Source organism: Pseudochaenichthys georgianus, chromosome 10, assembly GCF_902827115.2.
Source record: "Pseudochaenichthys georgianus chromosome 10, fPseGeo1.2, whole genome shotgun sequence".
Lineage (NCBI taxonomy): Eukaryota > Metazoa > Chordata > Actinopteri > Perciformes > Channichthyidae > Pseudochaenichthys > Pseudochaenichthys georgianus.
Window position 1 is genome coordinate 15,936,485 of NC_047512.1, and position 26,599 is coordinate 15,963,083.

At 39.3% G+C, this 26,599-nt stretch overlaps 1 protein-coding gene and 1 long non-coding RNA gene across 3 annotated transcripts in view; both read left to right on the forward strand.

Annotated features, from left to right (window-relative positions):
- LOC117454145 (uncharacterized) overlaps positions 1–26,599 on the forward strand; it is a 32,903-nt gene that overhangs the window by 3,604 nt on the left and 2,700 nt on the right. Inside the window, exons 2-3 of one of the 2 annotated variants that reach the window (XR_004552957.2) lie at positions 11,290–11,400; positions 13,215–13,355. This is a non-coding gene — a long non-coding RNA (uncharacterized lncRNA). The remainder of the gene's footprint in view (positions 1–11,289; positions 11,401–13,214; positions 13,356–26,599) is intronic. The other variant, XR_004552958.2, reaches the window with a different exon arrangement.
- Positions 3,504–7,869, forward strand: zic6 (zic family member 6). Its single transcript, XM_034093251.1, has 2 exons — positions 3,504–4,664; positions 6,486–7,869. Exons 1-2 carry the CDS (start codon positions 3,707–3,709, stop codon positions 7,112–7,114), a joined length of 1,587 nt encoding a protein of 528 aa, XP_033949142.1. The 5' UTR covers positions 3,504–3,706; the 3' UTR covers positions 7,115–7,869.

Below are 26,599 nucleotides of genomic sequence, written 5' to 3' on the forward strand. Positions count from 1 at the left end.
ACGAAAGACAATTTACTGTCTTGTAATTTGTAATTTCACAATGTGATGCTTGACTTTATTGCATTGTTATCGGACACATTTTGTTGCTGTGTATTTGTTGGTTCGTCATAGGAGAAACATACATGTTTCGGGGGTTCATATTGCCCTATGAGGGTTTATACTTGCATACAGTACAATACAGTAAATAACTCCACAGATCTGTGTTTATTTATCATATATTATCTGGTCAGTTGGGTTTGAGTGACTGCGACAGTACTGCAGTAGGTGTTCACCTTCCTATTGCTGATGGAGAAGGCTAATTGACTTCTTGCTGTGATTTACTGGAGCATCGGTCTGCAAATGGACTCGTCCCAAACCTGTTAATTCATCTAAATTTCATAAAGTCATGGAAAGACTGCACACTGCCATTCTTTATCAATTGTAGTATCTCAGCACCACTCACTACTCCACACAAATATATGCAGTTGTTTAAATGGTACACACACATGCAAAACACACACATATAGGCATTAGTTGTACCACATATATGAACGTTGTCTCAACACACACACACACACACACACACACACACACACACACACACACACACACACACACACACACACACACACACACACACACACACACACACACACACACACACACACACACACACACACACACGCACACACATACACACACACACGCACGCACACACACACATTTGGGATATTTGATATGATAATTCTATCTTCCTCATGCTTTTATTTTTTCCAATTTTTAGTTAAACATTGACAATACACATGCTAACACCTGGTGATTTATAAACAGACTGTGAATAGTTTATTATGAATAAACATGCATATTGACATGTATATTTATATTAAGCTATATGTTTAACACCTTTGTTCAAAGACTTTACCCAAAAAAGGAAATCATGTTTCTTTCAAACAATTCTTCGCAACACAATCCCGGGTAAAGAAATGCAATTCGCTGAATTTTCAGTCCAGTCTTCTACACAGTGGTATATGTAACTCTTGTCTTCCGGCAGTTGTTTTCTTCATCTATTACATCTCTTAATATCGCCCTTTGTCATTCATTTGGTCCATTTTCAGTGTACTGGAAGTGACTGGGATCTTATGTAAAGAGTATTGCCTGACATGAGTGTTTTGATAGTTGGGAGTGATATTTTGTGTGCAACAGTCACTAAGATTGTGTCTGGCCTGTCAAGCAACCACCATAAGTGACCACACTCATAAAGCTGGAGGGTTGGAAGGGATTGCAGATGTCAAAATGGTAGAATTTGTAACAATGTACATATTGAAAGTAGAGTTTATGTGTAGCTTCCAAATATATAGGACACAGCTTTGGTTTCATGTATTAAATATAACAAATAAAATAGTTAATTGCGGTTTATATTTGTATGTCTTGGCCATTACTATAAGTGCATTGTTTATCCATGTGAAGAAACATTTCTACTCCAATATTTATTTTTACGAAATTGAAATGTTGGTGAAAGAATTTGCAACTTTAAACATTTACATTTACAAATTACATAATTACCTGCATGTCGTTAATTTTTTTGACTACACTTTCATACTTTATTCCAGTAAAATAAATAAAATTATAATTTATAGAAAACTCCTCATGAGGCTAATTTATAATTATATGTTGAAATCTGGATGCTATGAACACATTTAAATAATCTTCGGCCTTTTGACTAAATATTACAGTTCAAGCTTCAGTTATGAAATAGGTAAATAGTAAACAAATCCCTGTGAGTTTATTAGTGTGAAGGTGAGCCAAAACAGCTTTACAGAATGGATGTATTAAATAATAAAAGAGAGTCCTTATTCGTGTTTGCCTCATTGATGCAAATAAGGACCTGGAGTGATTTGGGGTGCAGGTCTGTCAGACCTTTCCGCTTCTGAATGACAGATTGGAAACTTTCGGTCTATTGGCCTTCAACCCTCCATCATTTTCGGAAATGCATCGGGTTAAAGGTTGACAAACATGAGCGTCCATTACAATCATGACAGAATTAGGCCAGTTCTGGGCATGTCTACTATTTTGCGGCACTTAATGTCAAGTGGGCCCCTTGCTTTGTCTCTGCCTAGGATCCACTGCAGGTGACGTCAGCATTACAATGAGGAAACGGATTTTTTCCAAATGTTTTATCTTAAGAAAATATTGAAAATTGCAGTAAGTCTTTAGAATTAGGTTTCTTCCACCTCGAGCTGCACTCCGAAGCCAACACCACTTCGTTAAGATGTATATTAAAGCAACAGATACACAATTTGGCTAAACTGGTATATGGGAGAAAGTTCGCTGATCAGATCGGAGCAACGTCAAAGTGAGGAGACGTGCAGAAATATGTGCTGCACTGAGGAGCGCGCAGAGCTGCTGTCCTCACAGCACCCCAAAGTGAGAAAGTTGATCAGTTTCCCATGAACAGTGGAGCCTATCCACTGCTGTATGTCACGTTTTATAATGCTTGTTACGCAAACACATGTACGTCTGTGCTAGCCTGCATGACGCATGGTGCACGTTTGATGATTTTGTATTTATTAAAGCTTAACGAAAAGGGTGCGTACCAGTTCACGTTGGATTCAAAAGTAAAATAGTAGCGACACCATGTTCTGCAGCATTCCCTTCAGACACCGCTGGGATGTGAAATCATATTTTCGAATAAGATAAATAGGAGCTTTGGTGGTCTGATGTCATGTAGGCCAGAACTAGCCTACTTGTTGCTTTATCAAAGTTTTTTTTCTCTTTGGACATGGAGCCAACGAGTAGTTTTGTGCTCTAATTAAAATGCAACGTGCATGTAACGCAAATATATGCTACTCTTACCTTCATGAAAGTTGAGTAAACTGTTGCAAAAAATAAATAATGTTTTTGGTCGCTAATGACGCACAAAGACATAATTAGTCCTATTAAAAGAAATAATTTCAAAAAACTGCTTTAATCGTTAGAATTAGTTTCATGCCATTTTCACCGTGCTGAAATGTGCACTACTCAAAATGAAAGTCTTGACAATAATTGGTCTGGACACGCTCTGGCGTCTCTCTATTATTCTTAAGGGCAGGAGTGGGACATTTGCTTTGGCAAGGTTTCCAGCGAAATAAAAGCCGGTAGATATGCAGTGATAGATAGTGTTGTGGTTTGCTCATGTCTGCATTTAATCACTTGATTTTTATCAGATTATTAGTATCACACATTAACCTTTGCATTTATCATATTTAGAGATGGGATCTTATGAGAAGGCGTTTGCAGTTACAAAGGCAGCAATATTTGCAACTATCGCGGCACATTTCAAAGCATTTTCTCTGCGATATTTGAAAACGGAGTCGTGCAGTGAACGCCTGCGTGTCCCTTTTAAAACAAACCCAGCGCCTGTCAATCACCGCGCATTCCAACCAATCCCAAAGCCCCCTTTTTAAAAGCAGGTTTGCCTGCTGTGCTTTTATATTGCACCATGGCCTGTTTCGAAGCATTTTTACTACCACGGTTATTGCCACAAATCAAGAGGGCAAAGTGAACGGCATGGGACTCACACCAACTTTAACGAAATTGAGTCTGGTTCCATCTTCTGCGAAGTTCACGGCCAATAATTTCACATGCAGATGATATACAAACAAGGAAAAATGGAAAGAGGCTTTCTAGGTGTATCCTGAGTGCTGAATTCGTTGATTTTGCAAACTCATAGCCAAACTCACAACAAAACATGACGAGCCTTTCGAGGTTTAGTGGCTGCCCTCTCTCTTGCGTCAACCCCGGGGAGAGCAATACTGAACCCAGCATGGTGCTGCCACCTTTGGCAGGGGAGCACATGGGACTCCCCACTGGCAGTTCCTTAAAACTCTGCCCCTCGCACAATTTGCGAGACTATCCCGAGACGAGGTCCAGTGCATATGCTGACCATTCGGTTCCCAATTTTTCAGACTCTGGATACCCCAGCCACCGGTTAGAGCACAGCCCCAGGGGCATTATCATTGGAGCCAATCTTTCTGGAGCCGGCATGCCACCCGTCACTGATCAACTGGCATCAAGACCTAACCAACATGGCGGGATTGGAAGGTATCGTGACTTTTCCGGCTACAGGGATAACAGAAGCCATGCTTTTTTCTCAAGTTATCAGGAGCAGGCCCACGCGTCCACCGATGCATCTCGAGATTTCGGAGGGCAGATGATGCTGGGTCTACCTGGAGACCTCCTCAGCCGGACTCACCCTTATGGCCAAACTATCAACCCCAAGGGAAACAGCCAGCAGCTTGTCTCGCAATTCCTGGGGCTGTACAAACCCCTCAACATGGCAATTCAGCGTGGAGGAGGCGACGCTTTCTTCAGGTGCTCTAAACAAACAGTGAAGCATGAGCTGGTGTGCAAGTGGAGTGACGGCCAAGAGGGGGCTGGGAATATGTCTTGCTCCAGAGCCTTCGGGACCATGTATGAACTTGTCACGCATGTGACAGTGGAGCATGTCGGAGGACCAGATCACTCTGAATATGTGTGCCAATGGGAGAATTGTGCGAGGGACAGGAAGCCTTTCAAAGCCAAATACAAGCTGGTGAACCACGTCAGAGTCCACACAGGGGAAAAGCCCTTTCCCTGCCCCTTTCACGGCTGTGAGAAAGTGTTTGCGAGATCAGAAAATCTAAAGATCCACAAGAGGACTCACACAGGTTAGTTAATAAACACACGAAAGCACAACATGTGATGATGCTGATAATTATCATAATTATAATATTCGAACCATACTTTTTAATAAGGGTAATTTAAATAAAAAATATAGTGAGAGTTTTTAACTTTCAAAACACAAAGAAAAACTCTTTCATTACAATTTATGAGTTGTGCAGTCGTTTGTTTTTTTCATTCATATTTCATTAAAACAGATTTTGGAAATGATAGCAATTCTGTCTTATTATTGTTGTTGTTTGTATTATTTTTGTATTGTTATTTTATTCTTTTTATTATTATGTTATATATTTAATATACTGTAGTGTGTTTTTTAGGCCTACATTGTTCTAAATATGTTTATATTTAAAGCTGCTTCTCGCAGTCGTTGTTTTGTTGCCTTATTTTGATGGAGAAATGCATGCTCAGGCAGATCAGTGAGCAATTGGAAACGAGTATAGTCTGCAGGCCTAGTGGTTTGGGTGCCTCTCCCACTTCATTCAGGGAAATTATTAAATAAATGCCGGGACACCGGAGAGTTGTGACGTAGCCGTTACGCTGTCTCTGCCTCCCAGGGATTCATCTCCTCACAGCAGAGCACCTCACACTGTGATGTAGGAGGAAATACACAAAGATGAGCGAACGGATGACCCTCAGTCAGCAAAATGAAACGATTATTAACAAAAAGAGGAGAATATTAAAAAGCTTATTTATTAACGGCCTCATTATTGTTTAATTTCGATCACTTTGGCTCTTTATTTTACCCAAAGCTATATGTTTTTCGTTTTAAACTGGCTTTCCTTGGCCTTCCCTTTCCCTATATGAGCACATATCTTATATCTAATATAACAAGGATTTAATCTGCAATCTTATTTTGTTCTTAATTGTACACACATTTCCGCGATTGTGAAAACGTGAACTCACAAGGTGTAATGATACTAAAATGATGGCATTTAAATGTAAAATATAACGAACGAGTGAATGGCCTTTAGAGAAAATGACTGGCATAAAACCGATTTATTAGGCGCCCTCTTTTAATCTTGGTTAACAATAGTTTTACAAATGTAAGCAACACATAATAGAGACAGAAAATGGACGTTTCCTGATATTAGATTTGACTGCACATGCGTAATGTGTTGTTAATTAGACCTAATTTATGTGGGAAGAATATACTAAGATTTTATATATATAAAGGTGATCTAGCAGCAACTTTTAAAGCTTTTTTAATCTATTTTATCTACGAGTCCATCTCTAGTCAGCTGCAGCAGGAGGTATTTCGCAGCTGCAGGCAATTTTGTGCAGAAAGATCAATTAGCATTTTGATAGCCATTATTCATGTTTTGCATGATAACTTAATTTAAACAAATCATTACATTTGCGGGTCACAGGTTTATCATAATATAATGCATGTTTAACTACCGCCTTATTGATTCAGTCCACAGAGAAACTGCCTGCACTTGTTGCGAACAGGCCTGCACAAAGTTTCAGCAACTAGTGTAACTCTCATTTCATGACCCATAGCAAGTTTTTGCACACAATTAATAATTTGCTCTCAAGATGAGGCATTTTTCAACCAAGGCGGAAAAGGGGGCTCAGTGTTAGTTGCTGCTGGTTAAAGCTGAAGATCAGACAGTCATTTCACACTATCGAGTAAAGCCTGGATGTGCATTTTTTCTGTTTTGCAGGCTCACTTTTTCTATAACATGGTGAAATGGACCACGGTTTTATAACCTAGGTTAAATCAGGATACACACTTAGGGCAGGAACAGCATGCACCGGCCTGTCAGTATTTTCTAACTTGCCGTAATTTCTCTCTTTGCACGTTTTAGGTGAAAAACCTTTTAAATGTGATTTCGAGGGCTGCAACCGGAGGTTTGCAAACAGCAGCGACAGAAAAAAGCATTCTCACGTGCACTCCAGTGACAAACCCTACATTTGCAAGGTCAGGGGCTGCGACAAGTGTTACACCCACCCGAGCTCCCTGCGAAAGCACATGAAGCTCCACTGCAACAAGGCTCAACTCTCCAAAAGCGATGACGCGCGTCCCGGTGACGGGGGTCACATCGCGGAGACCAGTTCAACTCGAGTCTCAGATGGAGCCCATATCAGCCCTCCTCTGCCCCCAACCTCAACTCAAGATGTCCCCCTGTCCCCAGAGAGTCGAGACGAGTCGACCCAGAGGTCACGTTTCCATCACACGTTTGACAGCAGTTTGGACTACTCCACACACAGGTCACAGCCCCTCTTGGACCCTTTGTTGCTACAAAGAGGCAGCTACAGGTCCCAGTCCTCTCAGTATCCCTGCGGCCAGACAGGTCACACTTTCGCCCAGAGCTCAAGGACTTTCCACACCGCGTCTCCCTTTCAAAAAAGTATTGTCAATGGATGGTACACATGCCACAGCGGTGTGGACTCTTTCCCACCAAAGCAATGTAACAACATCCCCTCGTCTCTCTGAGTTCTTGATGGGACGAATGCGGGTGAATTACACTTTATCGGACCTATTTTGTCCAGGTTATAGCCTAAACAACTTACAGCTGTATCTCTATACTCTCTGTATTTTCGTGAATGTTGTATACCCAATATTTTGTGACACGTCAAATCATCCTGGGAAAATGTAGCTTTATTTGTTGTTATGGGGTTGGGTTTGGCTTTCAGCCTAAACACACATCCCCGCAGTGGATTATAGGAACTTTTACAGAGTGTATTTGCCTAATTGTTCGCTGTGTTACGTAATTATTAAAGATATATATCTTAATCGAGATAAAAAATGACAAAGGATTTTATGGAAATCTGTGTGTTGAGTCTTCTGGGCTATTACTAGAAAGTAAAAGGAGACGTCCTGCTGAATGTAGCCCTATGTAGGGGTCGTTGTTGAATGTAAAGTAGATGTAATGTATGTTGGTATGATAGAAACATTATTCAAGTCTTTATGTCGCAAGATGAAATACATATGAGAAATATATGTTCTCAAGTTAAGTTTTGAGACCGACCAGCCTGCGCTATGGGCCTGCAGCATATCTGTAATTAAAATACTGCGAGGCTCAGGTTTCTTCCCTCCCCTTGATTAAGTTTCACTTTTCGCCCATTTTCATTACATATTCGTATTCTTGTTTGTATTATATGTATATTTCACATTTCTGTGCAAAGTAAGACCAGTGTTCGTTATACTATTACACACGTTTAATTAGCATAACGTTATACTGTACATAAACCTACTGTATAATTAATTATGTATTCTATATTTTATTAAAGTGTCTATATTCTCTTTGATCAGGCGTGTGTGGTTAAACCATATCAATGCAATTTTATGACATTATTTTTTCGTTTTTACTAATTTTATTCTTTCTAATAGCCCATGCCACATTTGCAGGTTTGCAGTTTTGTGCAAACTAAAGCACCGCCTGGATACAGCGGGAGGCAATCTGCTTTGATTGAGGTAAATCTCGTGTATAGGCCCAAGTAGAGCGTATACATGTAATAAACTAAAAAAGAAAATAACATTTACCAAAAATACTAAAATCCAGCGAAGTGTGATGGTCATTACATGAACAACCGGTCCTCTCGCAACCACATGGCTTCAGACTTTGCTTTTCTTACCTGCGTGAAGAAAATGTGCGTTTATTTTTGCATACAGGTGTATTGGCATAAGGTCACGCCCATTCTGTCTTTGAATGAGGCGAGCCCTCGTGCGCCTTTGCTATATCCTAATAATCAACATTGTTATTCGATGTCTGCTCTCTCACACACACGCACGCGCACACACGCATGCGCGCATGCACACACACACACACTGACACATCTCACTTTGAGAGCAAGCTGCAAACAGACAAGTGTAGTCTTAAAATATTGTGTTGTCCCAATTCTAATAAATAAACGCTCCATTATTATTCCTATAATTTTTCTATTGATATTTCATACAGAAAACTGAGCTATAGTTACTCTACAAAGGCTAATTTACATTGAAAAATAAATGAGCTCCTCAATTCGAGTCTGAATTGATATCAAAAATCACAATACTAGGATAACACAGATATGTGGTGTTCTGTTTTATATGGATATTAATTACCCTTAAAAGTGTAACATAAAAAAGAAAAAAAGCGATGTGTGTTTCCTGGGTTATAAATACACACACAGTAGTTCAATATTAGCTTCACTCCACCTATAAGTAACAGTCCCTGATATATTTGTTCATGTTTGCTTGTTTCTTGTAACTTTTGGAAAGCACATTTCAACAAAAACCTTCTGATATTAGAGAAATGAGCTCAGTAGATCCTGCCTGTCTGTTTCTTTACTTGCAGAGATTGAATTCAGTTCCGTTATTAGTCCTGTTGCAGAGCTAAAATCATCTGCAATGAGTTATTATTTTCATATAGCTCATTCTCCATGTGTCCTGGTTTACAAATTACACCTCTCTCTAACAATAATAGTTAAAAGGGATGGTTATTCGCTGAGTGATCAGGTTGGAGTACAGTTAATTGGACATGTAATGGTCTGTAGCTAAAAGTGATTCTGTTCTCCTCCTGCTCAGGAAAGTACTGCAATAGCTTGATTACTGTGGAGGTCAGATGGGTCAACATTTTAAAGAAAAAGGTAATGAAAAAGAAAAATCTCTGCTCCCCTGTCAGTAGAAACAGCTTATACTTTGTACCTGTATGCATGGATGTCAGCATTGTATACCCTTAAACATACAGATGATGACTGCCATTATATACACCAATTTGCTTCACACATATCAAAAGGAAATCAGGTCAAAAGTGCATTAATTTAACATCTCTTTGAAATAAATGCTAACAGTGATCTGACAGCTAACTAGCTGTAATAGGGATGTTCTTTATTCCAGTGAAAGGATTTGATGGAGGTGCAGTTGTCTGGATGGCTACAAAAATACATGAGGTGATGATCCAAGACTGTATTAGAAGATTTTCTTTCTTCCAGTGTAGATTATATTACCGCTAATTCACATTAGGTTCTTTAAAGTTCATATGAATTTGAATAAGGTGCTCTTATTTGCAGTACATGCGGGATAGACGCTTATATTATTTTTGTTGCAGCATTCATACTATTTTTAAAAACATATATTTTTAAAAACGAAACAGTTTTTAACCTCTGTCATAGTTATGAGCGAAATATTACACTGTGAGCACATTTGAATGATTCTCCAGATTTTGCAATTCTGGGATGAAATTGTGTTTGCTCTGTGTGCTGGTTAAAAGTGGATGCTGCACCACACTCACGAGGATACATCTTTGGGGACAGTCAGATATTTTTTAGTATGCATTTAGCAGATTCCGTTTGAGTATGACTGCAGTTAATTTTAGCTTTAGCTTTCCAAGAGGCATCCTTCTGAAAGTCATCTGCAAGTTTAAGTATCTGGATAACTTCGACAACAACATTAACATTAATTGACAAGACAACAACTTCGTGAATCAGTTTCTTAAATCTGATTTGGCTAATAAGTTGTGAATGTGTACCCGAAAGGTACAGCTGTATGCTGCTCATGTTGATAAAAGCAATCATTTCTATTGTTGAAGATTTTGTGATAAGTATTGTTGTATTGTCTTAAGATATTTTTAAGTAGGCCTAGTTGATGTTATAAAATATTTCAGATGTGAAGTGTTTCTTTCTTATAGTAAATTGAGGTGAACTGGGTTGGCTTTGATCAGTGTACTTTAATGATGTGATGACAGAAATGTATGAGATCCCTTTTTCTTGTATCGCAACCTTATCAATAGCTAGCATCAAATGCTTTTGCTGTTACTATCAATGTTTTTAAAGTCATCCCAAGATATTCCATCTTCCAAACCCCAACTATTGTATGCGCTGCCAGTTTCTGCCCTTTTGTACTCCCTTTCTAAAAATAGTAAATCTCTCCACCGAAAACACAATGGAGGTGATCAAACATTATTCTGTGCTCAGACAAGCCTCTGTATTTGGAATATGGAAAACTGATTTTCCGTTTGTTGTGTGAGGACATTTTTAAAGCCAAAAGGCAGCAACCTAAACGGTGAATTTCACCGACTTCAGTTCGTAAGCTTTCAGTTGAGTATTCTTAACGAGCCGTGGTAATATTCCATGATCGTTGAACCCTGCCACACCCTTCCCCCGGTAATCACAACTGATTAGACCTCCGCTCACAGTTTGCCACTTGCCCGCCACCATCTTTTCTCTTGCACTCTCTGCCTAGCAACAAGCGCCGGCGCCATTTTGGACAGGGTAGGGTATACATCAATTTAATGTAAATAAATCCATTTCACCTTGGTATCCATTGAATTGCCATCCTGCCCCCTGCGTTTCTGTTATGCCATACTTGCGTTGAGCCCCAGCTGTGTACCAGGGGGTGGGCTGCTTTGTCACTCCAGGTCTGTGGTTTTATGCATCATCATAACCATGTATGACATCTTGTGTAACTTACACTATGCGCCTCCCATACTTTCCCCAAGTACGGTTTAGGCACTCGGCTCAGGCAGGAGAGGCTGTGTCAGCGTTGACTCTGACTGACCAAGTGTGATTTTTAATTGGATTTCTGGCTTTCCCCCATCCTCCCCAGGTCAAGCCAGTGGTGCTGTTGCTCCCAAACTTGCTTTCTTTTCATCCACCCCTCTGTGCCCCCTCCCCCCTTTTTTTTGCCAGGTCCTCTTGTTCCTCCGTCTCATCTATCTCTACCCCTGCAGCTCCTGGCTATCTTCACCCTCTATGGCTCCTTCATGATGGCCCCCTAATCTCTGCCAGTGTGGTTCCATGGTAAGTAGGTGTTCTCCGCCACATTCTCCCCCAAACCTGCATCGAAACCTGACTCGTAGATCTGCTATTTCGGTTCCCTGCCCCTCTCTTTATCGAAAATTGCAACCCCACATTGTAAACTGGATGAAGCGGCATGGCTGCTTTGACTTTTTTCTCTCTTTACCGTCGAAGATAGGTCGCGTCTGAGGGGTTCGATATCAAGGCATCAACGCATACCTAGGGCAACTGAAACAATAAACAAATGTTGATTTTCAAGGAAAAGATTGAACAAAAGCTAATACTGTCAATGTTATGAAACGTTGAGTAGAGTGAATGTGTAGCTTGTGTTACTTGTTTTTCACAAGGTAATCCGTTTCATGTCTAAGCCTGTGTTTATTTGATAGCTTGACAATTAATACGCTTTTAAAAACACACCATCAGACGCAGGGCTCTTATGTAAGACAATTCAATCACTACAATGATGTGCACATGTTTAATGTGTTTACAAACCATACAATGGTATACAAAAGGAATGTCCCAGCGCGGTGCTCTTGTGAACCAGACTGATCCTTTAGGTTTCTTTCTCGTCTTCATCTGCACAGCAGTTTTCTGATTTCAGCGGTGCCAGCCCCCTGTGAAGTCTGGCTTGTACCAAGACTTATTAAAATAGGCGCCTATTCACTCTCCCCAACCGTCGCTCCACTGTCAACTTAAGCCCAAGCCCCTCAAACACTCAACTCCCCGACTATTGTTGCAGAATTTGCAAAACAGCCGATTTGCAGCGGGATAAAGGGAAATGCCCCGCCTCTCCTCATATCTAATGCATATTTGTCTTTTGATGCATTGCAATCTACCCCTGTGGATGGTTCTTAAAATATGTATTTTTTTCATTTATTAGCCATGCCTTACATAACAGATATTTTGACATTTTGGGATGAAGCAGTTTCTGAGATATCATGGACACTTTAATGGTCTCCTATGAGCTGGTAACCGGATAATTGATAATGACTATCTGATACGAAGAATAAACAAACTGAGAGCAAAAGTTTTTAGAAATGGCTCCCCATATTTGTTGCGGCCTCTTGTGATGCAATAAATAAATAATGTTTTAAAGTCCACATGATTCCAAATTCATACACCAAGGTTTGTTGGGAGTTAGAGTAGGTTGTGTGGAGTGAGCAGACCTTTGAAGATCTTTCAACTCCTGTAAGCTCCAGGCCTATGAGGTGCAGTGCCATCCTTTTAAGGGAATGACCATAACTTTGGTCCCCTTGCTTCTAATCCCTCCCCCGGACCCTTGTCATCAGAGATCAACCAGGCTGAGCCTTAATGTCCTCCGCTCGCTGGCAAGGGCAGCTGTTAGCTTTCATGTATATGAAGAGTCAGATGAATATGCTTAAATCTGCACGTTGGATCAGGGATTGATGCCTTTATCTTCATGTGCATTTCTTTAGTTTATGTTCTTTGACAAGTTATCAGTTACATTTGTAGAGCCTGTTCTCAATGATTCACATTTCCTGAATGCATTTGAAGCGTTTGTAATAAAATGTTTTAAAAGCTTTGATGAATAAGCCTAAAGAGCACAATGCCTTAGATTTGACAAAAACAGTGCAACGAGACACTAAGTGCCTGTTGTCTTTGCTGTCTCTCAAAACGATCACGTTTCATCAGCAACCATTCATTTTTGTTGTGAGATACTGCATTTGAATACTTTTGTATGATTTCTCCAATCTCTGTTGTTTGAGGTTTTACTTGAAAAAGAGATCACATTGATCACGGTCCAGGGTATTTCAAAGCAGCGAGTAATCGCGAGTGTTTAATTTTATCTGTTGCAGTATGCATTGCAAGTCGGCTGTGTAATCCAGCATGTGAACTCGACATCTGAAGGAAGGATTCGTTTTCTGATCACATCCCTATTGAAGTCTGTCCATTCGCTGAACATGGTTGTGGTGACGCACTCAGGCGTGCAATCCTTGGTATGTTGCCGTCAAATTAATATGTACTTGACATGATGCTGTATGTTGTTTTTAGCTGGTGTCTAGTGCTGGTTGCAGGCCTGGGGGCCCATGGGGGCCACATTTTAGAGAGCTGTAAGTGAGGACTCATGGCGATCTAACTGTTAACCCTCAACGTTACGGGAACACCCCAGGGCCTAACTCCACAATGATGGATGCAGGGTGGCGGGGGTTAGGGGGCCCCTCACACAACCAGGAATTCCCCTTGGGCCTTTTCAATTACAGTTAGACCAAGCTAGCTCCACACTGTGATGATATGTTGCTTTAAGGTGGTGACATTAATGAAGGGGACACATGTGATTTGGTGTGCTGGTGACCCCGAAGGGCGAGCCACAGACAGAAGCACTCATGGCACGGAGGCAACAGGAAGAAATGCAAGGTAACCCATTGTTGCTTTATTTATTTACAGTCATCAATCAAATATTCCAAAGTGTCATTTAGGCCCCTCGGAAGTTAAAGAACTATTGATGGAAATAGTTTATCATTATCCACAGGCTAAAGGGAGCACGAGGGGCATGAGAGAGAGTAATTAGCAACGAAGGCTGCTTTGAGGAGCCCAGGTAACGGATTTAACAGTCGCAAAGGGATGGACTGTCCCTTCATCTTGTCCATGATCAATGAGGTAGCCTAAGCTGGTATTGGCCATATGCTATGATATGGTAATAGGTTGTATCGTGTGTAGGTGTGTGTGTGAGCACTTTTAACACATTTACCATCTAAAACAGCTGCTGTGTTTTGTCCCAGGATTAGTACTGTGCTAGTATCACTGCTGACTCAAACCTGTGAAGTTTGCACTCTTCCGCAGATGACTTTCAAAAAGAACAAGGCAGAACTGTCTGTATCTATTTCTGTCTGCAGGGAATAATCCTGTGTTCGAGGTGTCTGGAAGAGGCAGGGGATCAACAATCCATCGCCTATGCAAAACACAGTGTTTCATATAGTTCCTTTATTAAAGTGGGATATGGCTGATGTAATTAGCCCTTGTCCTCAGCTCCACTCCTGTATCTACTTTATCTTTAGCCTAGTGTTGCGTTGGGAATGTCATGGTATGCATTCGGTTATGTAACTGACACAATTGTGCAATCCATCTGTACAACTGGGGTGAGTCTCACAATGTTTTATCTGCAACAAAAATAAAAAAGTCCCTTGGAAACGCAACGCCTTCAGTGTAACACATTCAAACCCCCACTCAGCTTTGAAAGATATCAGATCAACGCCCCAAACAAATTCAGATTTCTGAAGAAAATTGACATGAGGAGGAAAGAAAATAGTTTACTTTAGAAGCAGAAATTGTACAATATCTGAGACTTTTAAGAGTGCCAGCATAACAAGCCCAGATACCACGTTTAATCACTAAAAACTAAGCATGTCCTGCATTTGACTTTCATTATCACCACTTGATCATTAACTATGCTCTGTATATTAACTTAATTCAGAATATACCGCGTCCGAGGGGGCCATTAATAATGCCAAGAAGGAGCCTAGGAGGGAATGGGATGCCCCTCCCTCTCTCCGGCTTGTTACTACGCAGCTGTACTGTAAGTACTTCATGTGTTTTGAAATGTTATACATTTTTTTATCCTTTTATCCACACATAAAGAAAAGATACCAGCCAGTAACATAAACACCAGAGTAAACGGATCAGGAACCAGGATGGGCTGTTGGTAATACACCCATGTGAATGAGTTGCCAGAGGCACCGTGAAGTCACTGACACAATTATCTAAACACGTTATATTATTCATCTCCCTAATAAAACAGGAATTACTGTTGTTGCATGTTGTGAATCCATCATCCAGGATGCCTGTAAAGGATCTCTCATCTCATTTATCATCTACCCTGTCATTTATCATTACATATTAATATTAATTGATGTTGCTTTTTCTATTAGTTCAGTTTAATGTGTGGGCAGCCTGAGCAATGATGCAGATTAATACATGTCTTTTATTGTCCCTGTAAGCTAGATGTTTGGGGTGGAGTAGTGGCGTGCTTGATTGTGTGCATGTGTGTGTATGTGTGTATGTGTGTGTGTGTGTGTGTGTGTGTGTGTGTGTGTGTGTGTGTGTGTGTGTGTGTGTGTGTGTGTGTGTGTGTGTGTGGCTACAGCATCGTTGATGACTGAAGTCCCCCAGTATTGTAGCTCACAGATCACAGAAGTCATGAGAGACTGCTCTTTGATCATTTCCAATTCTAAAATAATTTCCTTTGAACGTTTCAAGTCACTTGTGCTTTTATTTATAAAGCCTATTTAGACAATCAAGGGGGTGCAAATAATTAGGCTCACATGCACACGAGTGTGAACATGTATTCCCTTTCAATCAGTTAAAACTAGCTCTGTTAATTAAAGTTCTGAGCTGTTACTAGTCTGCCCAAATAATTTTCTTATTAGCTGCTGCATTCCTCAGATCTGTTGTCAGCTGAGCGTATTTTCTTTTGGTTGCTCCCATCGTTTCTTTTTTTTCACAGAAATCCCACTGACCCATATAGTTGATCTTGTTTTTGAAGCGTATAATATAGATTCCAATTTAAGAGAACGGAGGCTCTATTATTAGTCCCATTTGAGTTGCACTGCCTCCTTCTAGGTGCTGCTGTGCGTTCCTGAATTCCCTGAGTGGAGGCATTACCATCTCATTTGGGTAAGGGTGAGATTACCTCATGCAACTGAGCTGTTTCATCACAACAAATGCAGGGAGCTGTCGCTGGTGACTGTTTATACAGGCAGCTGAAGGTAGAGACATTCCAGATACATTTCACAAACATCACACATGACAACTTGTGATGCCACCTTACTGATGTTTCCCTTGAAAGGTCTTTCACTAACAACAACATCCTATTGATCCTCAGCACCATTTTAACAACCTCCTCACACCCTCTAACACATACACACCTGAGTGGGTATGGATTGAAAATGTTAGCAGTTAGCGGGCTAGCATTGCCAACACATCCTTAGGGTGGTTGTCAATTAGGCCCCGTCATTGTGGGATTGGCCCTGGAGGAGTCCTGCGCAGGGAGAGTGATGGAAATCAGCAGCCTAACACACGGCTCATCTCAGCGCTGAATTAATATGCAATACTTACATTTTCTTACTGATTAAAAGGCTGTGGCACGTGATGAGCTATCAAAACAAGAAATAAACTACTAGGATTAAAATTCTGCTTTAATTGGATAGATGAAAGGAGCAATTAGTTGCAGTTTTTTTCCTCAAGCAAACTCGTCCTCATTTATTGGGAAATGGGGAAAAAATAACAATGCATTTGAACCAACATTCATTTTCTATTTTAGTTTGTGGAATGTATTTACACTCAGCGGCCACTTCTTTTGACACATATGTACAATCCATTGCAATTCAATTCAACAGTTCTCAAATAAATTCTACCTTTTACAAATGTAATCATGTTCAGGATTTGTTGATGGAAATTAGTACATTTTATTTATTACTGAGGCTATAATTAAAGGTGATGTTGAGTTTGACTACATTATACTAAGAGGTGTAATTTTGTCCTCCCATTTACAAATGAGAGAGGCAGAATATAAAAAAAAAAACGTTGAATCTAATACAGGCCAGTAAACCACCGATAACTATGACCTTAATGTTAAAACATATTGAATTTACACCGCACCACTGATCATAATGAGCATCATAAAAGGACCTATACTTCATGGCAGTACAGTTGTATTGCAGTGCATTAGATTGTGAAGGTGTACTTAATAAAGTGGCCAATAGGTGTATTTCTGAAAAGATTATTAAACAAAATGCACATGTAACCAGTTTTCAGGTACATATCTCTAATGTAAGCAGGACTCTTACAACACACTGTAATTCATTTGTATGCAGCTGAACCAACAATGTCATCTTTTTTGATTATTCAACACCATTTGGCAACAATTATCACTTCTGCTCAGATTACATTTAATAATATTGCAACTGTTTGTGTATATTCATTCATTCAATTCCTGTTTATAAAGCAGGTTGTACTCATGGGAGACCACATGAAGATGTACACATTTATCTGGTAACAATTACATACAACTACATTGTACTATGTTGTTGTATCCCAATACTTGTTTCTTTACGACTTATGAATGCTGACAACGGGGGCTCAAAGTGTTACCAATGCAACTTTCTGGCCATATTGGTGGCTCTACTTGTATTGGTTAGTTGTATTGCATTTCACTGAGAGGTGTTTCTAATATTTCTTTCCTTGTTGTAGAAATGTGATAATGCAAAATATTATAAACACCTCGCAGTATAACGCACTGCTAATCAACAGCACCACAAACTCAAGCCTCCAAAATGACCAGACCATTGAATCAACACCTCTCTAAAACTGTTTCAACACAAACTGAACATTCATGAAGTTAGCATTTGCTGCAGGGCTGTTGGATTTAACTGAGTTTGAGCTTTGTGTATCCAATAATATGCTTTATGTTAGTCTTTTGAAATACCAAAAACGACATGTGTAGTAAGGAGGATGCCTTGTGCAATGATGGATTCAATGACGATACACTGCCCACCACTTTTCAGTATTCTTTCATCCTGGCTAGCGGACAGAAAAATAAACCTTCTTTCTAGTTGTTGGCCTACATCTTGCTCAGTTGATAAATGTAACGTCGATGCTACTTATTCTTTACATTCCTAGCCGTGAGGGGTTGTAGGAGCTGCTGAGGGTGTGGGGGGCAGGGCTGCTTTGCGGAGTTAAAGGATATGCTTCCTGTTGTGGAAAAGGGTCGAGATGACCAGTTACACTGTTCTGCTGTTGCACCGACCTTACTCATCAATCAGAAATCAAAGCTTTGACAGTTGCTAACATTAAAGCGCTGCTGCTGGTGAGTCCTGTGCCAAGAGGCCTCTTTCTGCTGAGCATATTAATATACTGTAGGTCAAAAGGAGGCTCATCACTGATCATGAAGGGTAGGATAGATGCTCCAGAGCCACACCAGGCACGGTTCCAGTCAATATTCATACTTGTAATATATAGTCATCAAAGACAGTGCCATGGTGGACCACTGAACTGATTGAAGTGGCTTGACACATTTTTTTTTTCTATCAGGAATTTAAATGTAGAATATTATAAAGAATATAAATATGTTCCAGGGAAGACAACAATGTTACTTTACATTGTTGTCTATGTAAACCAATAAGCACTATGTTATGTGCTTATTGGTTTGAGAAGTAATTTTGTTGTTGTTGTTGTTGTACATTTTATTCTGATTCCACTCATCTGTGTTTCAGATGTGTGTTCACTATTTAATATTTCTGCACAGATTGTGATTGAGGTAAGATGTCTGCTTATCTGAACAAACCAGCAGAACTTCCATGGAGGTTCTTTTGCATTCAAATTGTGTGTTTAACATGGAAATAAGTCAGGTTAAAAATCAGTATAACTGATGTAACTCTCCTTGATCTGGTGCTTTATCCACACATTAATTATAGAACAAAAAATCCCACTAATACCAAGTGTGTGCAACATATTGGTTTTTCATGATATTCTGAGTTGGCTCCAGGTACTGAGCAATGTAGTTTATACCTTTTCCAACATTTAGAGTATCTTAATTCTTATGCAGAGAGTGTGATTTAGCCTTTTTTGTGTGTACCAGGACATGTTTATGGGCTAATAGGCCTTTGTTAGTAGTACTCTATTTATTTAATACAATTGTAGTGTGAACAGAAGGAATAATAAACAGGCTGACTAAACATACGATTCTTCTTTCGGGCTGAGAAAACCCTGTGTAAGGACACAAAAGGGGGACGTTTCCACTGTGGAAAGTAAATTCTTTTGAAGTGGAACTAATCATCTGAGGGATGGTTCTCGTTGTCCTAACAACGCAGCTGAATTGGAATGAGCCTTCTTTTTTGTGGAAGATATGTTTTCTTTTTTTCATTCAGAACTGATGATGATAGTAGTTTCACGCCCTGTCCACCCACATTGTCCGTCCAAACTTCTTTCCAGATAAGTCTTCACTTGGAGACGCCGAACACACGGCGGGTGACTCTTGGACTGTGACGTCAGCCCCTCTCCTCTGTCTTCCAGTCTTTACGCTTTTTAATACCGTTAGAATGAAAGGGGAATCTCACAGCAAATCCACTCCAATAACAGTTCTTTCTTAGAGTGTGAAAAGATCAAGACTTTTAAACTACTCCTGTATCATAATGTACCAGAGACCCTCACTACAAAAAAAGAGTTGTGTGTGAACACTACATTTTAATGTTAATACAAATAAAAATAAAGCTGTATTTAGAAACATTATCTGAGAACACTGGTACAGAAAATTCAAATTTGCCTAAATATTTTTGCTTTAGCCTAAGAGGCTTTAATATTGTTTATTTGTATGTGAAAATAAATTGAATGTTCCATTTAAAGCTCTTAAAGTCCATACAAGGATGTTTTTGCTTTATTAACATAAGAAAATAACAAACTTGTGGATCTCTCTTTTTCACTTTTTAACCTTTTTAAAAACTATAAATAAAACATTTGGCAGTATTCAATTATGTTGTTTAATTTTCCTGAAATGAATCGACAGAATGAATGTGTAAAGGAAATATTTTTCGTATCCCAGTTTAATAAACCAATATAGACCTAAAAGAAAAACTACATGTAATACTTGTTTGCTTGCTTTGACCTAAACTCAATTATACAGGTCTAAATTAAGTATGTATGCAGTCATTTATGATAAATTAGACTATTCTTTCCTTACATGTCCATAGCACAAGTAATAATGTGTCAAAGGTTGCAGGAAAGTAAATGAAGAATACAGACTATTATGTTCTTTTTACCACAGATGGAGCATGTCATTTACAAAGCAAGTAGGCAATTATTGGCTGGAATGATGAGGTCCTTAATTCACTGTGACAAGCCTTTTGTCTCGAGCTGAAGGGAAGTAACTGTGAATCCAGGGTCCGCTCATGCGCCCTCAGGGAATATAGAAAGGTAACTTTGGCCGTCTGACCTCAGGCTGAGAGAATTCCAATCTCTTAGCGTTACTAAATTTGTATCTTCACACGGGCTGTATAGCTTCGCCTCTCTTGAGTTATAAACTGTCGGCCTTAGTCCTATAGTGATCAAGCCGTTTTATTGTCTCAGTGGGGAACAGAGTTCAGAGTTCAGGCAGCAGTCATCTCCAAGACAGAGGTGAACTGTTTCGGGAAGCGTCCTGGCTACTGTGCTAACTTATCATTCAAACCTGTCAGGGCTTTGAAGGAGCACACAACTAACATAGAGTGGATTCTTCATTGTTAACTTGTTGTAGATTTTAGTAAACAGACACAGGAATAAACAGAAGCTCTTTGTTTAAACACATATATCTTTATCTCAAATAAAAACATCTGTCATTTGAAACATCTTCACCGTGTAAGGATCACTTTAATTATTAATCAATTCTAAATGAACCACAAATTGAGATTAAAACCATCATGAAATCAGGCCCCAGGATTAATGTGCCATATTTTTACAATTCACACTTTTAAGCTTGCCTACTGTATTTTATTATATCTTAAAACTTCTGGCTGCATACGTTTACATAATTCATAAATGCTCTCATAGATGATTTATGAATTGCGATATTGCACTCTCAAAGAAGGACATCTAAAGAACAATAGGTTTCAGATTTATATAATTTTTTAATCAACATTTTTTACAACCTTCCCGAATAGCCGCCTGTTGGCAGTGAAGTCTGATTGCAGCCAAAGATTTGGCAAACAAATCCAAATACGAGTCTGTGTTGATAACTGTAGGGAAGTATTTGTACTACTGAGAGGCAGGTGGCAGCCAAATGAACAAAGTCCTTCTCAGTCAAAAATTAATTACATTCTTACAGACTTGTACTCAGCAGTCATTAATCTACAGGACACTCAGTTAAAGCAGCAGCTTTTCACACCAAAGTGTATTTAGACTGCTGATGTGGGATTTGGCGACAGTGATGTAATGCAGGGATGGATCTCATGGTTGTAGGGAGGAGACAATTCACTCTTCCTCAGCTGAAGAAAATAACGCAGGATAAGCCTTGACTTTTTCTGAAATTGTGAAATAAATGGGTGTTGAGTCTGTCTGCTGTCCACTGCCTTTTCCTCAGATGGAGCTGCACTAGCACTTCCTGACTGTAGCAGGTTAAGGCAGGACACATCAGATAAGCCTGTGGCACATTGAATATAGGCCATGTTTAGTTATTGCTGGTGAGAAAGAATTCAGCTCTTCAGAGGACACAAACTTAGAATCCTCAAATAACCTAATTTCTTCTTCCCTGTTGAAGAAAATGCCTCTTGGAAAGCCATTTAAAGCACATCTCTTTTTAACATGGATGAAAAAGCTGATATCCTGCAAAATGCTTAGCAATGCCAAAGACTAGGTTTTCTTGACAGAGCGATTGATCAATTGTGTTGCATTATTTTTATATCTTCCAAATATCCTTTGGCTTGCTTTGTTATTTTTACATGCCATGTGGTTGCTGGTTGCCATTGTCATTATGGCAGAGTGGGAGCCGGGGAGAGGACGCCAGCGCTGTGCCAGTTGGCTCAAGTAGTGAAAACACAAGGCAGACACAGCACCAGTCTAATCTTTATAGCTCCAGACACGAAGGTCACTTGTGTGGCGATTGCAGTTTTTATGTGTCCCAGATTGACAGATTCCATAGACTATGTATAGATCTATAAATCTGCCCTATGTTGACCTCAACTGTCACTGCTTGATTACAAGATTTAGCCAGTATACACTACTAAAAATGTGCATTTTCAATTTAAATTGAATAAAAATAGATGAATGTCAACTTACTCTGACATTGTTATGTAATGGGTGAGGTAGAGATACAATTAATCAGGCAAACAGGAAATATACATTTCTATTTCCCCAGAATTAGACAAAGGCATCATTTATACACATAGTAGGACTGTTAGTCCCATATTATAAAAAACAACCAAACACATGCTGTTTTCTTCTGTGCTGTGCTATTCACTGCAGCTTAAATACAATTAAAAAATGTGTGTACCTTAAATTATTGTATAGCTTTATTCGTTTCCATGCGGCTCTCAAGCATGTGGACCTATCCTCCTGGTGGTGCTTTGCTTGGTAGACAATAGTCCTGCAAATATCAGGGGCCAAGTCATTATCTTCTGCTCAGCAGGTCTAGACATTATTGGAGTGTTGAACTAATGATATGTAATGAGTTCTCTGTGACACATGTCTAGCCACCCTTACTATCATGGGGCCCATTTACAGATAACAGCAACATAATGAGCTTTCTTGGGAAGCCGAAACCTACGTAAGCTTATTAATTTATCAAACTACATTTAAGTTGTGTGTGCAGTTTCCTGTGCTATGTGATCTTGCACTGGGCCAAAAAACTGTAATAATCTCACTTTTATGGTTGTTTGGTGTAATTTAGTTGATATAGTGATGCTTCGATACTATCCATAACACTTAAAACACAGTAAGCAGTGTTTACACTTACAAGAGCCCTTTCTGTGTGTACATGCCTAATTGTCTGCAACAGCTCCTCTTTTTTAAACGAACACTAAGAAAAGTATTCCATGGCAAACAGAGGGATGGCCCATTATTTGTTAGGGTTTTCACTTAACTCAGTAATTTGAAAGCCCAGGACACAAATACATGGCTGTCTTAAAAATGTATATTGGAAATGGTTTTGATGTTGTACCCCACTGCAAACACTTTCAGGCTTGTGCAGGTCTCCTAGCAACAGCAAACAAAGGCAGGACCCATCTCAAGTTTCCCGTGGAGCGGCCAGTCCGGCGTGCCTTTGATCTTGACTGGGAAAATAGCTGAGTGGGCACTACTCGCATTTGTCTTTCATTTACTCCAGCCCCCCCGCCCTCCTCCCATAATGTTCCCTGAAACAGCCAAATCTTCATCTGTCCCCAGCAACCAACACCCCATCCGGATAATCAACCATAGCAAGGGAAGTCATTGAAGGACTACAAAGTTTTGTCTAAATTGGACGTTTTCGTTTGTGAGCGTAGTTGCTACCTTTAAGAAGGCTGTCATTTGTGAGTGTGTAAACCTAGATAGTTTTTTATCGTGTTTCTATTGTCTCAGTGTAGCCAATGTAGGATTTATAAACCTGTGTCGCATGACTTTGAAGTAAAAGTCTTAATAAACACATAAAGGGCTTTTAACCCTGCCTTTGCGTGTGTTTTCAACTCTATGATCTTGGTCCAATCTGAAAGCACAACATGTATCCTAAAATGCCCATTGGCAACAGAAATCCAGGCACACATTGCAGCTAATGTGTATTTTTTTCAAATATGTAGCTGCAACAAAGTGTGCTTATTTTGAATTTTACGTTTAAAAAGCAGGCTGCACACAGAGTGAAATATTTTGAGCATGTTTGCTTTTTAAGTATGTCTCAGGTACCAAAATAAAAAAGAACTCATTCAATGCATAAACAAGACCACAGATAGATAGGGCAATGCACTGCATGCTAGGGCTATAAGATGTTTTCTTACTCCAGCTCTGCTCTGCTTTCATCCAAGACAGCTCAGACAGCTCAGGAGATTTAACAAATTGAAGAGTTTCACACTGTTTTGGTGTAATTTACTGTAATTGATGTTCCTATCTAGTGCCGAGGCCTTCTTAAGCGATTGCTTGTGTTTGTAGAAAGGCATGCAGCCCAGTGGGGTGTATTGACTTAGGCTGTTGACTAATACTGCTCTATTGGCATGTTTTAATGCTCTCCCATTCTTCGACTAACACTCCTCGGTAAAGCTAAAAGCACACCTTGCTTAAGATGGGGATCAGAGTACGTTTTATTCACATTATTTTCACACTTCTGCAGCTTCTAAATGGAACATGGAATAAACAAGTTTAATTTGTTGTGAATAGGTCATCTCCCACGCTTAGGTATAATTGCATTTTTATAAAAAGAAAATATTGTCAATAGTAACATTGTACATATTGACTTCGACTTGCAATGACCAGGTTAAGCAATGTATACAGAGCAGCAGACACAGCTATTGATAATGAGAACAATATTCACCGATTAAAGTAAGGGTTTCAGCAAAGATTCATTCCATATTCTCAGTGTTCAAGATATATTCACAGCCTTTACAGACGTAAAGGTAGTGAAGTATATAGTTGCAACAATAGATTTAAGTGAAGTACAATTACCATTATTAAGTAATTACTGTAATTGAGTACATTTACTTTTTTACTATTCACCACTACATATTCAATATTCTGTATTATACACGTGATTCTAATGTTGTAATTGTATACAAGGTTAACAAAACAACACACAAAAGAACGTTTAATTCACATACTACAGTATGCAATTTCAGAAATATTTATTTTAAAATCTCATAGATGCATTTAAAAATGCAGTGAAAACTGGTAAGTGGCTCTTGAGTTAAGATCATCTAGTAGAACTATTATTACCAAGGTCAAGAAAGAACTTTCACACATATTTTAATGATGAACATGCTACTTTGGCTTTGTTCTGTACTCCTGCTGATTTTCTATTTGTGCAAAATGTCAGCTGCAGTTACAATATGACATCTCTGTAAAGATTGGTATAAACCCACACAATGCAATTAATCAAAATAAAGCAAAACATTTGCCCTGACATCTATATTCAGTATGAGTGCTATTTTCATGTATTTTAAGCAGTCTTTAGAGAGAAAACCACAACTTATTTCATCTGCTATACAGATGCTTGTTTGTGAGACACTCGTCCTAGCTGGATCCTATTTTGGTTTTGTCAAAGCAGCAAAGCTACAGAACAGCAGGTTTTATATTCCTTCATTATCCTTTTATAAAAGTGACTACGGTTTGGCTTGTTCTCTGTGGAGGAAAAAACTGTCTGTATCCTCCCCTGCATACACTTTACATTCATTACCTCACTCTATCCCTGCTATATCGTCGCATTGCTCAGCACTAGACCTCAGGCAGAAAGCTATGCTGTTAGCAGCATGACACAGGATGATAAACAAAGGGTTGTGATCTACTACACAGAGACTGAACTGCACCGATAAACAGTACCTTAACTTTCATGCAGTCTTGGGACCTGGTAAGGCCATTAAAAGGTTTGCTTCTACCTTTCACCTTCAAGAACTTTCTTCTTACTCAAAGACTTTTTGTGGGGAGAAAAAATAAACTGACGTTTTTTTTCTCCCTCTCCCATAAACCCATCGGAATCCATTTTAGCATATATTTATTTATAGCATGTTTCTGATTCTGAATCCTTTGCGAAAAGGTTGTTGGAGCATCACGTATCATCACATTACCTATGACAAAAAATAAAGCATGTCTTCATGCTTGTCTGCACCAAACCCCACACAGAGTTGTGTCCCACTGATATAACTGCATGTGCCATCTGACGCTGTCGGGCGGAAAAGTATTAATATCCTCCTGAGCCTGAAGCATACGCGTTTACCTTCACTCTCATTTATCCGTTTATATGCTTACCAAAAATAGGTGTCCTGAAAGGTACTTTACTGGAAACATTTCAATATGTAGCCTCACTGTAGCAAGTGGGCGAGGCTGTTTCTACTGAATGTTCAATCAAAGACATTCTGTCAATGTACCAAATTTCTAGCTCAGATTTTTTTAAATACCGTATTTACCTACCTCTGAGGGGACGTCCTTTTGTTACTCACATGGGAAATACAGACCCTTTTTTAAATGAAAATACAAAAGATGTAAAGATGCTGTAAATGGATTTTTGATGATATGGGATGTATTTAAGTGACAACAATATTATTTTAAATAAGGTGGTCTCTGAAACCTACTTTATTCAGGGGTGCATAGACGATGTTGGCAATGCCCCGAAGCTTCTGTGGCAATGTGAGTAATAGAGCCTCATATAACATCTGTCTCACTAATGTAAGTAAATACTTACACCAGGATACAAGGTCATGTTATCTGCATGTAAGATTAGTAAAGTGTGAATACAAACATGTTTTTTTTTCTCTTGTTGATCTTGATATTTTATATATATATTTTTTTATATCTATATAATTTTCAGCCACCAGTATAACAGCATTAAGGACAATGCTAAGCAGGACTAATAGCAAGGGAAAAAGGACAACATTTCAGATTTTACAACAGCTCTTAATACACCCACACACTATCGTTTGTACCAGATTTCTGGCTTATAGACCGCGTGAGCAGTCTGGATAGTGATACACAGTACCTGAGCTGCCTTTTTAAAAAGTCAATTTATAAACATTTAAATAATGTCATTGCCATGCAATGAGATGTT

Coding starts and splice junctions, on each gene's coding strand:
- zic6 (XM_034093251.1), top strand. CDS start 3,707: ATGACGAGCCTTTCGAGGTTTAGTGGCTGCCCTCTCTCTTGCGTCAAC. Junction 4,665..6,485: donor CCACAAGAGGACTCACACAG/GTTAGTTAATAA, acceptor TGCACGTTTTAG/GTGAAAAACCTTTTAAATGT.